This window comes from Helicoverpa zea, chromosome 19 (genome assembly GCF_022581195.2).
Source record: "Helicoverpa zea isolate HzStark_Cry1AcR chromosome 19, ilHelZeax1.1, whole genome shotgun sequence".
Classification (NCBI taxonomy): Eukaryota; Metazoa; Arthropoda; class Insecta; order Lepidoptera; family Noctuidae; genus Helicoverpa; species Helicoverpa zea.
Window position 1 is genome coordinate 10,953,151 of NC_061470.1, and position 14,091 is coordinate 10,967,241.

At 39.4% G+C, this 14,091-nt stretch overlaps 1 protein-coding gene across 1 annotated transcript; it reads right to left on the reverse strand.

The window, feature by feature from the left end:
- Positions 1 to 1,608: 1,608 nt before the first annotated feature.
- Positions 1,609 to 13,326, reverse strand: LOC124639580 (PHD finger protein 12). Its single transcript, XM_047177012.1, has 14 exons — positions 13,015 to 13,326; positions 12,689 to 12,873; positions 11,723 to 11,872; positions 11,186 to 11,373; positions 10,326 to 10,474; positions 9,560 to 9,634; positions 9,081 to 9,214; positions 7,642 to 7,760; positions 7,156 to 7,343; positions 6,617 to 6,859; positions 4,941 to 5,236; positions 4,308 to 4,455; positions 3,156 to 3,373; positions 1,609 to 2,776 (listed from the first exon to the last, which is right to left on the reverse strand). The coding sequence occupies exons 1-14, from the start codon at positions 13,060 to 13,062 to the stop codon at positions 2,584 to 2,586; spliced, it is 2,334 nt and encodes a 777-aa protein (XP_047032968.1). The 5' UTR covers positions 13,063 to 13,326; the 3' UTR covers positions 1,609 to 2,583.
- Positions 13,327 to 14,091: the final 765 nt, after the last annotated feature.

Genomic DNA, 14,091 nt, shown 5'->3' on the forward strand with positions numbered 1-14,091 from the left:
AAAGATAAAATACGCATTTCGCATAGTTATTATACCTATAAATATGGGAAACTTAAGTTTACCAAATGTTTAAAAAATCGTACCAGCCATAGCGAATTACAAAAATATTTGCTTGTTTTTTTTATTATCTATTAATTCTATTATGATATTATTTCTGGATATAAAAGGAGGACGATATAGATAACAAATATAATTTTTAAAATATCAGTATTTATTAAATAAAAACCGCTTAAAATAATAGTTTACTAAAGTAAACAGAAATAGTTTAAGTTTACATAGTAACACATTATTTATTGAAAAAAGAAAATACAGTTTTGCAAGTTGACGATACCGAAAAAAATAAAGTTAAAATGAATTTAAATCTTATTCTTCTGCGTTATTAATTTGCATCGTAACCATAATCGAGTAACTTAACATTTCATGAATAAATAAGACATGAATATAATGTACGGTTAAAAAATTGATGAAAATTTTGAAATCACAACCAATAGCTATTGAGCGTTAAGTTAAGCCTCCAGACAGTGTAGATTTTCTTTCATACAAATTATTTTATTGGAAGTTGTGTTAACGCCTCTTAATCCGAAGAATTTCTCTTGAAAACCTTACCTGAATAATCAGTAGACATTTTCTAATTTTATTACATAATACTTATGTAACTCTAATACATATTTGTATTTATTTCCTTAACCACTGAAAAATACAGATGTTCCTGACAAATTCAGATTCCGACTGCTGAACAATTTCACAATACATAACCCGAGAATCCAACCCTATACACTTCGAAATCCGCTCAAGCACAACTACCAACGAACCAAATTCACGTAAAAAACCCATTCTCATCTTATATCGTATCTAAATACTAGCTTCCGCCAATGGTTTCACCCGCGTCCTACGTCACTACCGGAATCCTAATAAGAAAAAGAATGGTTACCTTCTTCGATAAATAGGCAATTATAATCCTAACTGGAAAAAAATCTAATCGGATCAGTAGTTTCTAAGATACATACAAACTCTTGAACTCAATTTGTCTATCTAAATATTATCCCACTATCGACATAATTATAAAGCGTATTATAAATGTATAACACAACATTAACGTTTTTACTATGATGAATCAACGAATCGCTCACACAACATAAGCACTGAAAAACGTATTCCTTATTATTTCTTTAAATACAACGTTATTTTTTGTTTGTGCGAAACCTGAATATAGTTTGTTTAGAATCAGTAACTGAATCGATTCCAATAGTTTTTACACCATGGTATATTTTTTCCCAAAATTATCTAAAAAACTTTGAATGTTGGACACCACAAATAGGTAGTTATTCTCGCACAACGGCGGTCACGGCGAGTTCATAGCGGGCGCGAGCACACAGTGCTATCGCGTTGCGCGGCATGTGTGCGTTTTGTGGTGATTATGTATTTTTACGGACAGTCCCGTAACTTAACAAGCTTATAACTTTGTGATTTTTCATGATACGGTTTTGAAATTTCGTACATAGATTCTTTACATAAAAATACTAGATAGGTGTATCAGGTTTCGCATAAACAAAAAATAACGTTGTATAGTGATTAAATAATAATATCATGCTTAATCATATAAATAGCTTGTTTTATTGAAACTAGTGTAGTTTTAACTTATTTATTATGGAATTTAAATTCGATTAAAACCAATTCAGACAGAAATCAAGTAAAAATATAAAATTTAAATAAATGAGACTGCTCTTAGGCGAGCTAAACTTCTAGCTAGATAACTTGTAGGTACATACAATTTGGAACACATTATTAGATTTATAAAAAACGATATCCGACTGCCTATCTGATCTCCTCAACCCGATAATCCTTGGGAATACTGGTTGCAGACTTCCCAGTTTCCGACTATCAATGATATTCTAATGTCAGCCGGGATCCATAACTGATGAATAAATTGAACAAAGTTTCTAGTGTATATTTATGTAGCTAAAACCAACCGTTGTATACAACATAATATTACATGAACGTTGTTATACTTAAAACATTGCATTACACATTACGATACAATTATAATTAAGTTAAGAGTAAACAGTGCATTGATATAACCAATGTATAGGTAATTAGTTAAGTGTAGATCCAGTTCAATCTGACGTATATTTTTGGAAATTTGTTCAGAGGGAATTAATTACCACACGAGGCTAAAAAGTATTCTATATATATCTTCTCTTCATGAAAAAAAAAAAACTTATCTTATATAGTAAAGTAATTTTGGCCTAAAAACCACACAGAAGAAATTAATATTGCATAGGATAAACCACAATCAATAACAACAACTTTTTTAATATTAACGTTATTTATTTTAAATGGCTAGTCATAAACCAGACAAAACCGGTCTACACTTAACCCTTAAAAACTAAACTAAACAACCTTATAGTTATCGGCACGGATAATGAGCTCTCGGCGGAAGAGTGGGGATCGCTTTGCACACTGTACACTTAAGGCAATAAACCAATAAATCACTTCTGCGCAGGTGAAGGTCAGGGCTCAATATCCTTGCCGATGATTATACTAACAATACTACATACTGCACCAGTACTAAATGATCGTCTGCTATAGGGCGTCGGACTCGTAGCCGAAGCCCTGGTCGGTGATGCTGAACACGAAGGGCAGGCAGCCGAACTGCAGCAGGGCTCCGTGCGGCACCAGCGCCGAGCCCTCCCACGCGCCGGCTGATAGGGGCGGGGAGGAAGGACAGCGACACGGCTGCTCGTCGGGTAAAGGGGTGGTTAGGTTGCCGTTTATTCTGCGGACAAAGATGTAGAGTTGATTTCTCAATGCGGATTTAAACAACAAACAATAAAATAAAAGGTCCGATTTAGTTGGTATTGGTTATTTTTTAAATAACCTCCATCCAGAAAACTATAAATTTTATTGTTTTTCCACGGACTATTATTTTTTAGGCTTTTAAAAGTATCATTACATAATTATCACGGGCATTAACATTACTGTGGCCCCAGCATTATTGACTAACATCCACCTTTATACTTTCTGGAACCCTTGTACAAAGGGTCGCGGTAAACATTTCGAACAATTTCATAGCCTCTAAAGAAGTGAGTTTACACTCGTTATTAGAGTAGCCTCGTGAATAACCTAGATGCATACAACAAAATTCATATACTAACTTGAGCGGCTCCCGCATGCGATGCCGCACCACGTCGCGCAGCAGGTCAGCAGGCGCGGTGACGTCACGCGCCGCGTCGGGCCCGCTGACGTCACGCGTGCCGTCGGCAGCGGTGACGTCACGTGCCGCGTCGGGAGCAGTGACGTCACAGGCGTACAGCACACCGTTGACGCACGTGCCCCACTCCGAGTAGTTGATCAGCTCGAAGTGACGACTCACCTGGGGGTATAAAGAATAAAACATTTAGAATTCGGAATTCAAGGGGTAAAATGTGACCTGTCGCTGAGACTTTGCGTATGTATGTCCGTGTACGTCCGTATACGTTTGTCCGTGTCACCACCATGACCATGATAGTAAGCCAGTTGAAATTGTCATACCTATTCATATTCATATTTATATCATTTATTGCGTTCCACAAGTTTCACATGGTGTTACAAAAGCTTACAGCTACGTACATTTGTGGACCCTGTTAGGGCACAGCAACATTTGGCATTTAATGCCAGTACATTTAAAATACTTACCTTTCGCTCGCATACATTTTTACTTGCCTAGCAATATGCCGTTCAGGGGTGGATCCAACTCCCAAGAAAGGTTATTGGCACACCCTTAAGATATTATTGGAAATTCACATATTTACATCGGGTGTATATGGGCATCGGGTGTGTCGTTCATAATCACATTAAATGAAATGCGTTAATATACTGGTTAATATATGTCGATTAACACAAAGATAAAAGAAAAATACGTAAAAATAAATAAATGTTTTTTTCAAACAAAGTAAATGGAAATAAAATGTGCAAAAATTAGAACACCATATAAAAGTCAGTCATTACAAACAACTGAAATTCTCCCTTGAAAACTGACAGCTGTCAACTGATTAAAACATACGATACTCCTAACTTTATCTCTGCTTTACACATGATGTTGTAAATTATAAAAACGAAAAATGACTCCTGTGGTTAAACCACTGAATGGATTAGGTTATTGTTTTTACAATTCGCCATAGAATATCAAAAAGTATATGCGATATGATTTAATGTGATTGTGAACGACACACCCGATATATTCAAAGAGTTTATAGGGGGGGGGGGGAGAATATACGGTGAGTTCTTAAGAGAGTATGCAGGGAGAGTACATAAGACAGTATCCAGACCTCGTCCATGAATATGACGGCATGGTGCCGCGACACGTTGCGGCAGGCGCGGGCGTCCAGCCGCACGTCGCAGCCGCTGTCAGTCCCAACGCTCAGCGACGACAGACGCATCGGGATCGGCCGGCCTAGGCCTGAGCCTACACCATTTCTGTAAACAGAGGAAATAATTATGTAAATATGATGATGTCCTCCTACCCGATTATCGGCTACGGCGGCTGTTCTCATGTAAGGAGATTAGCTAACTGCGCAGGACATATTACAGTGCACAAGAATGACACAGGCGCACTCACTATTCCTTCACTCTCATAGCCCGATGGGACGGCAATTCGAGACAATCGGAGAGAGATCAGGCGCAGGACCGACATTTATGTGCTCTTTGATGCACGGGTGTTTCAATCACCAACTCCCAGGTTTTATGAAGGTTTCTAAAACCCACAAGGCGATTTCGGGCCGACCAATCGAGACCTGAATTGAACCCGAGACTTGAATTGAACCCAAGACCTTGTTCTCAGCAGCCGCGTTTGCGACAGCTAGACCAACGAGACAGTTGTAATGTAAATATAATACAATGTTGAATAGAAGAAAGCCTGATGGACCGAGAGAAGTAAGAAGATTATAAAAGTTTTGACTCACTTGTCAGGCTTGGTAATAGCACAGAGCGTAGCCCTCACTATGGCATCACTGAGGGAATGTCCCGGGCTGGTCGGTGGGGTCGGGCTCTCCGGGCTAGGGTCCCTGGGCCCGCCCCACACGGCCGCCGCTATCCTGGCGCGGTCAGCCCGGGAGAGCAGCTCGGAGGGCAGGGCCCGGCGCAGCAGGCCGAGGCGGGCGAGCTTGGCGCGGTCCAGCGAGCGGCGCAGCGCGGCCCTGGCGGCGCCGGAGATGCCGCAGCCGCGGAATGAGCCCGCGGCCTGCTCGCCTGCTATCACCTGGGGTAAATAGAAATTACATTATGTAATTTAAAATGACGTCTGTAAATACGGCTGTTCTCTCTAAGGGACTCAACCAAATGTACAAGAATTATAGTACACAAAAATTTGCACTAATAACTAATATAAATACACTCTCTTTTCCATCCCCGACTCTCACAACCCAACAGGAAGGAAATAGGCATGATGACAGTAATCAAAAATCATTAAAATAATATATTTATTAAATTAAACTTGAAGCTTGGAATATAAAACGCGCATTGTTTTCTTTATTAATAATGTGATTAATATGTATTTTTATAAAATAAAATTACGAAATAAGGCAATCCGCCATGATATCTTGAACACCAATCAGAGCTCGTGACGTCATCTCTCAAAACAACTCGCGCGAAAGCGCGCGAACGTCACATTTCGTTATTGTGAACTTCCACTGCGATCTTTGTTTTTAATTAATTAATTGTTTATAACACGAGTTATGGAGCCCGGATTTATCAAGGCAAACAGCGCTAATTTGCCTAGAATTGATATCATAATGCTGGGAAAGTTTTTGGCATCAAATAAAGATTTTTGTTCAGCTGAATTTAGAAATGTTAAAACTTCCATGTAAGTATACTAGTTTAATTAAAAAACAATGAGAGATGAAACCAAACCTCGAAATAGTTATTTACACTATAAACTATGCTAGAATCTAGAGAACTATGTAATAACTTACATCAAAGTGTGAAGATTCACAAAAATAAAGTTGTACCCTGGGCAATATTGCTTTTGAATCTCGCCTTGCAAGTTTAAGCCACTTGTTTCGTATTTTTTTATTGTGAGGAACGTACACAAATAACTTTTCATGAGTTGTTTTGGATGTGTTCTTACACTGGGGGACCCCACAACACCTATGCCCTTTCGAATTCATATTTAATAACACAAAAAACTTAATTATTGCACGAGCGTTGTTTACTTGCGTCTTGTAATTTCAGTCGTGACGTCACAAGTGACGACATGACACTGACAAGCGTTTTCGCGCCGGATTCAAAGTGGACACAGAAAAATGCAATTATTTGATAAAAAAACTTCGCATTTTCTTAAAATTAATAATTTTTCATATAAAATAGACGTATACCTACATCATACAAAGGAATTTAAAAATTTGTCATCATGCCTATTCAACATGACTCTGACATGGATTTCCAGAGATCACAGCTAGCCCAACATTTACGTTCTCTTGATGCACAGATGTGTCAATCACTAATTTCAGAGTTTTCAAGTTAAACTGCTTTGTGAAGACTATATTAACGCCACAGTATGGTATTGGCCCTCAACTATATAGACTTTTCTCCTCAGAACACCAGCAACTGTTATGGAAGAAGATAAAAGCGAAGTACACACCTGCTGCAACCGCTGCCACGCCAGCAGCTTCACGAGCCTCTCATCCAACTTCTTCAACTGATCATCGACCACAGCCAGCAGTTCCTCCACGTTAGCATCAGGCCTCAGCTCCAGCCGCTCACTCTTGCCTCGCTTGGGAGGACTCTTGTCTTCGCTGGAGACCTTGCGTTTCTTCACTGAAGCTGTCAGGTACTCGAAGTCTGAGTCTGAGAGGTCACTTGAGGAGTCTGTATGGCGTTCCGGCTAGAAGGAAATAGAGCAGATTAAATTAGGACATTAAAACAGATTGTGATATATTGAGGTTATAGAAATCCAATGTCAGAAACAGTCAGCTACTGCGCTGAGTTATCTATGTAATAAAGAGTTCCTTGTGTAAGATGTTTCGGAATTGACGTTGTAATTTGGATCCTCGTTGTCATTTACCCAGCGTCAAAACCTGAGAACCAGTCTTACCAATGGTTGTCTGGGTAATCAGGTTGATGAAGCCAGATAGCTATCATGGTCCCTAGTCCTGGCCAGCAGCTGAGGTGCTTGTCTACCTGTGCAGTGTGCTCAGAGCTGATGGCGTGCAGGTCATCAGCAGCATCCTCCTCGGTGACGCCCCGCAGTGGGGCTGGCTCAGCATCGTACACCCGGCAGCTGAGGTTCATGCAGATCTTGTGTTTTGGTGCGTCTTCATCCTCTTCAGTGGGGTCGTAGCAGTCAGTTTCTTTCAAGTTCTTCAGAACTGTAAGTAGAAGATGTAAGGTAAATATGATCAACGCTCATTTAATTGTGCAATGGGATAGTACAATGCGTAATTTTGCTTAGTAATTGTATCAAACATTGTCCTGCTTTGTAAGTGTGCTGTATTGAAAAGGCGGTAGTGATTTACGGTCGTACCACAAAACACTTTAAAACGTCTGTAGAACACTTGTCTAAAAAAATTACAGTTTATGACGTTAAAATAAGGTCCGTTTTGCAGCCACCATTTTTTAGACAAGTGTTCAACAGAAGTTTAAGTTTTTGTAAGGCTGTTTAGTTACCGTTCCTGCAGCGCACGTACTCCCTGCGACTGGGCAGCAGCGGCGGCGGGTGGCGGTAGTGGTGACGCACCATCGCGGGCACCGACACGCGGCCTCGCATACACACCGGCACCTTTATACTGGAAACCGAACAATCACGTGAGAAGGGGGTCTGAGGCTGTGTAGGAAATGCCTTAACAACCCTACAGTGCCCCCAGCATGGTGCTAAACGAGTTTCAACGCCGAGTATCGAACGGTAATTATGATATCCGTGGCTTGCCATAATTATTCAGTATACCAGTCTATGTAAAACGATTGTTTTACTTGTTCCCGCTAAGCTATCGAACAGTTTGAACCGCTCGGTGTACCAAACGAAGTGGTACTACGTCGCCCGTGAAGTCCAGTCGGTTGCAGCGATGTCACGCATAGATAGCACCAGAGAACAAATCCTCGACGTCAGATAGGGAAATGCAGAGCACGGAATCTGTGCGCAGTCCATCAATGTTTCATCGATTATGCTAAGGCTTTCGACTGTATCATCTGGAGCAAGGTGTTGAATATGATGAAATGTGAAATGGGTGTGCCTGACCATCTTATATTCCTTATGCAAAATCTGTATCTGACCAGCAAGTCCAGAATAAGGCTGGAAGACACCCTATCACACTCCTGCTATCTAGAGCGAGGAGTGCGTCAGGGGTGCATTTTGTCGCCGCCACTGTTCAATCTCATCGATGAGCATATAGTGAGAGAAGTGTCTTGGACAATTGGGAGGGTGGCATCCACGTGACAGATACTAACAGTGGATTTCTATACCATATCTATCGGCATATTTGACACACCTTTAGAAGAGACCCAGATAATATAGAAAACGATTTATTTATTTATTGAAACACCTTAAAACTATCATCACAGGACTTATCCTAATACGATAGCTAAGAACTTACACTTTTAAGTTTATAGATTTTGGTTTGTAGACTTCGATTGGGATTTTTTAATGCTACGTTTTGATTTATTATTGTGTAGTATTGTGTCCTATAATAAAACTTGAATCCATGTCAGATTTGGGCTGATGACAATTATACTTAATTGAACATCTCCAAATGTGGGTGAAACAGCACTTTTACGTTTGCTATCAACATTATGTATGTCTTTAGTCGGTATGACAATCTTTGTTAATTACATGACAAAGTTTAAAGTTCACTAATTTCAATAGCCCTGCATCTCCAGTGTAATCAGTCATAAGCTCCTAAAAACTTACTCAGAAGATGATTTTTATAAGCCTTACTTATAAAAATCATCTTCTGAGCACCGTTTTAACTAATTAATACTAAAAGCCTTACATGGTGATTAAATGTTTGGGATCATTAGTTAAGACATGCTAAAGCAACGTTTATAAGTAAGATTTTTTCTTAAACAGCCCTTATTATTATTTAATTCACGAGAATATAAGAGTTACATACCGGAAGGCAGGTCTTGGCTTCTTGGCCCTGCGTATGAAGTCGACCTTGACTGCCTGCTGGTCCACCGGCCCCGAGAACTTCTCCCACAGCGCCACGCGCTCCGTCGCCGATATCGAGTTCACTAGCTTCCAGTCCTGACGGGGAACGGCAGTAATAATAATAAAATATTTTTTAATTAAACTTACCGATATATCTACATATTGACAAATTATCTGCCTCAGATTGCAGGACAGAAAACGGAATGACGACGAAAAATTAATTAATAAATCGTTTATTAAATTTCTTACAATTATTTGCTTAATTCTAAATAACTGCAGACATATAAATTTACGATATGACGCCATTATGCCATTTCGGCGATACACTCAACTGTCGTAAGTGTGAAAGCAACTCAGTGAAGAATTTTTAGTGAAAGCTTTCCCTTGATTCCAACAATAGATATTGTAAAGATATTTAAATGTGGTCGATATTACACTCACAATGTATTGCTCAACATGGTTGGGACACATCCAGCGGCCCGTCGGCAACGCCGTCAGCGGCGGGTCCAAGCAGTCCTAGAAATAAAACATACCATATTATTTGGTGCATAGTCAAGTAGTAGTCGGCTTTCGTCCGCGGTTTCACCCGCGTAACGAGAGAACTACCTCTCGCATATGGTTAAAAAGTATCATATCATCCTCCAAGCCTTTTTCCCAATCATGTTGGGGTCGGCTTCCAGTCAAACCGGATGCAGCTGAGTACCAGTGCTTTGTATTTTGCAGCTGAGTACAAGAAGTGACTGCCTATCTGACCTCCTCAACCCAGTCACCCGGGCAACCCAATACCCCTTGGTTAGACTTACTGGCTTCTGACTACCCGTAACAACTGCCAAGGATGTTCAATGACAGCCGGGACCTACAGTTTAATGTGCCATCCGAAACACAGCCAATGGTGTCTAAGATATACTTAGAAAGTACATACAAATTTAGAAAAGTAATGCAACTTTTGGTACTTGCCTAACCTAGGATCAAACCCATCCCACCTGGGATATGGTTAAAAAGTAGTCTACATATGTTATTCTAATACATAATTTATATTACTGCCAAGTTTCATCAAAATTCACACAGTAGTTTTAGCCTGAAAAAGGCATCAACATACCCACATACATCCTTACTAACTTGTAGTTCAATTAGGCAGTAGCTCTCATATCCTGGCTGCCACGAAAGTTACCCCAGCAACCGGCTGAGCATATAATGCTGCAGTTACCTGATGGAACAGCAGAGGGCAGTAGTCGCACTGCAGCAGCGGCGCATGCTTGCAGGTGGCCTGGCACACGAAGCAGCTCTTGGCCGGCAGGGGGACGCAGCCCCAAGCGTCCACGCTTACTAGAGAGCCGTTTCCGTTCTTGCCTGGGTCTGGGGGAAACCATTATAAGTCATAAGGAGAGAACATAAGGGAATGCAAATGGAAATTCATAGGGAGATTATAGGAAGAGTTTATAATGGTATAATATATAAGGGAGTGGAGAGGTTTGTCAAAATGGAATGGAGAGAAGCGTAATAGGAGTCAAAATAAGAGACCGAGAAAAACTGATAGATATTAAAAGTAAAACTAAATTCAAGGATGCAGACATAACTTACAAAGAACTAAAATGGCAAGAGAAAAACAGGAAAAATGGACTAGGCTGGTAACCGAGTGGTGCCCGCTAGACGGCAGGAGAAGCAGAGGCAGACCAACCAAAAGATGGGAGGATGACCTCAGAGGAGTGGCGGGCCCTACGTGGAGTCGTACTCGTACAGCCAAAAATAGAACGGAATGGAAAACTCTGGAGGAGGCCTTTGTCGTAAGACAAGTTGAATAATCGCAGACTGTAGTTAAGAAGATTGTAAACATTATGTATCAGATTCAACAATAAAGGCTTTTTATTTTATTTTATTTATTTTATCTAAAGGAGAACACAGCGAGAGTATACATGGGGGAAGAGATAAGGTTAATACATAGCGGGAGTATATAGGATTAGTACATAAGGGAGTACATAAGATACTGAGTTCAACAATGTTGTAGTCTGAAACTACCTCTACTTCTCTCCTTTCAAAATAAGCCCACCTAAGCTTCCAAAAACCTACCTTTATCAGTCCCAGGGAATATGCAGGGTATCCGCATCTCTCGAGGCAACTCGAACTGCGTGGGGTTCATGATCTTGGCAGCCTTCACCAGGATCTCCATGGGGGTGAGCTCCTTCTCCGGTTCTTTCTTCACTTCTTCCTCCTCATCCTTGCTCTTCTTCTTCGCTGAGTTTGTGCGGTTGCGCAGGCTGCGTCACAAATGAAGTTTGTTTGGTTAGTAGCTATTATGTCAATAAAGCCAGATTTGACTCAGCATTGAAAACTAATGAAGCAATGCACTATTGCGGAAAATTCTCACACATTGACAAATTACTAAATTCAGGTACTTGAGGGAGTGTATAGGGTAGTACACAAGACAGATACAAATGGGTAGAACATAAGTTGAGTTTATGAGGGAAGTACACAAAAAAGGGACAGTATACAAGGAAGTATACGAGGAGACATAGGATGTACATAACAAAAGAAGAAATTGACATCACAAATAAATTGTGGGCAGGCAGGCACAATGCTCACCGCTGCCTTGTGAACAATATTTACCTAGCCTTCTTCTCAGTATCAGACTTGCTATCAGCGGGTGACTGAGCCCTGCTGCTGCGAGAGCTCGCTGGCTTGTTCTCATCGGAGGCCCGGCACTCCTTGCACAGCCACAGCCCGGCCGGGATGTCATTCTCGTCCAGGGGTGGGTCACTGCAGGGTGAAGAAGTGTGCTATGTAATAAACTTATAAATATTTTTTTACAGATTTAATACAAAATTATGCTCAGACTTTGAAGAGGTCCTACTTGAAATTGTTTTAAATTTTTCATGAATATTTTTATGAGTGTAATATTCTGTGGGCTCTGCATGTTGTTACAGATAACGTATCTGAGTGATACCTAGTATTTCTTCGTGAACAATTTTTACTTTGCATTCAAGTCCCTTATCAGAATTTCTTTGATGTTCATAATGATTTAATTTATTTTTGTTTCCAGTTGCCAAGAAAGATGTCTGGCAGTTTTCATTTTCTATGAGGCATTAAAGTAAATATTTTTTAAGAAGTTTTAAAGGAAATACATAGACCTTTTGTTTTATTTAATTGAAAATAAATTAATATGGTGCATCATAATTTCATTTTTTGCCAACTATGTCATGCAGGCATCTAATATTGCTTTCAAAGGATTTAATAGAATCAAATTTTAAACAATAGTTCTTAACTGAATTGATGTTTTCCATGACTTGACATGTAGTAACATGGACAGTTAGTTATATTTGAATTACTAAACTTTTAACTGTTTATATTATGTTGAGCTCTTATTTTCTCTTTCATGTACTTATAACTTTAATTACTTATTTTACCTGGCATAGTAGTATGTCTTAAGTCATGGTTAGCTTAAAATAATGCTTCTTTTTAAGTACTTATAAATTAAATTATCATTTACTTACTAGGCATAAAAACCAGTTCTATTACTTATATTTATAACTATCTTTTGATACTTAGTATTCATGCATCCACCAAGTTACTTACTAGCACCCAAGGTGGAAGCTAGCGGGGCAGCGATCACAGCATATGAGATCGCCGCCTTCCCCACACGCGTCGCAAGAGTCGTGGTTGTGACCTTTCCCAGGCCTCTTATAGTACGGATGCTGAGGCTTCTTCGGCTTCTGCACGTTTAAATCCTCGTCGGGCGGCTTTATCAACGCCCGAATCAGCTAAAAGACATCCCAAAACCCGTCAGTATACCTTTTCCACAATACGGATGGCTCATACAAACTTTAGCAGCCTAAAATGGCGCCAGATACCAATATCAAGTGGCATTCAAACTTTATATAAAACAATTATAAACAACAAACCGGCATAAGCCCGCCCGAAGTATCGAGGTCGTAGCCAACGTTAGACATTGTTACACCTCACAGTACCTTCAATTGTTATTTATATTTAACAATAAGGATGTAATATGCGGTTGTGAAAGAGTACACTGAAATGTTCTGAATTCTCAGTTTAACCACACAGAATATGGTTTTAGGGGTGCATTTTCAATGAAAGAATGTTTGAAGTATAAAATTTGTGGATTTAGAGAATCAACAATGAAAAGAAGATTAATTTTCTGAAGAAATATGATATACAGAAATAACACCGACAACCGTCTACGAAAATGGCCGCTTGGCTATTTCCGAACCTAATTACCCTTTATTTTTAGCATGACTTAACGCAAAACAAACAAAATCGTTACTGATATGCTTGACGTGCGAAAGAAATAGAGAATCTTTCACCAACCAAATGACAGAGAAGTGGAATGGAACGCGACTGAAGCGTGCGTTTTGACAACTGACACTAGAGGTGGTAAGGTTTTTAGTTTTTCGCTAAATACCGTTTTTTTGTATCAAACGTATGTAAGTTGTAATTTGTCCTCACGGTATAAATTATCCTTATTCTTGTTGCATCTATATATAAATTTAGTATTTAATTACTATATTGTATGCTTATAATTTTAAATTCTATGCTTTATTTTAAAAGTCAAATTGTTATAAAATATATTGTTACTTAGTAAGCAAGTGACAAACTTAGTTCTCTTATCAATAATATTTACTTAATCAATACTTTTTTTATGGGAAATCATCAAATGACACCCGCTGTGAGTTAGCAGAGTGATGGAGTGTCAGAATTTTACTGAATAAAACCTATTATGTTCCTTCGTAGACTTTTTATGTAGGCGTGATAACTCTCTCGAACAATCCCGCAGGCCCTGTGGTCCCACATGCTGGTGGACCCAGCTGGGGACTCAACCAATACTTCAAAAAAAGAGAATTTAAAACCAATCAATTTGCGTCTTCTTTTAATTTATTTTGGCAAATAATTGTTTCATTACGGTACCATTACACAATGTAGTATGAATAACAGAACTGTATCCTACTGATTGTAATGTTTAA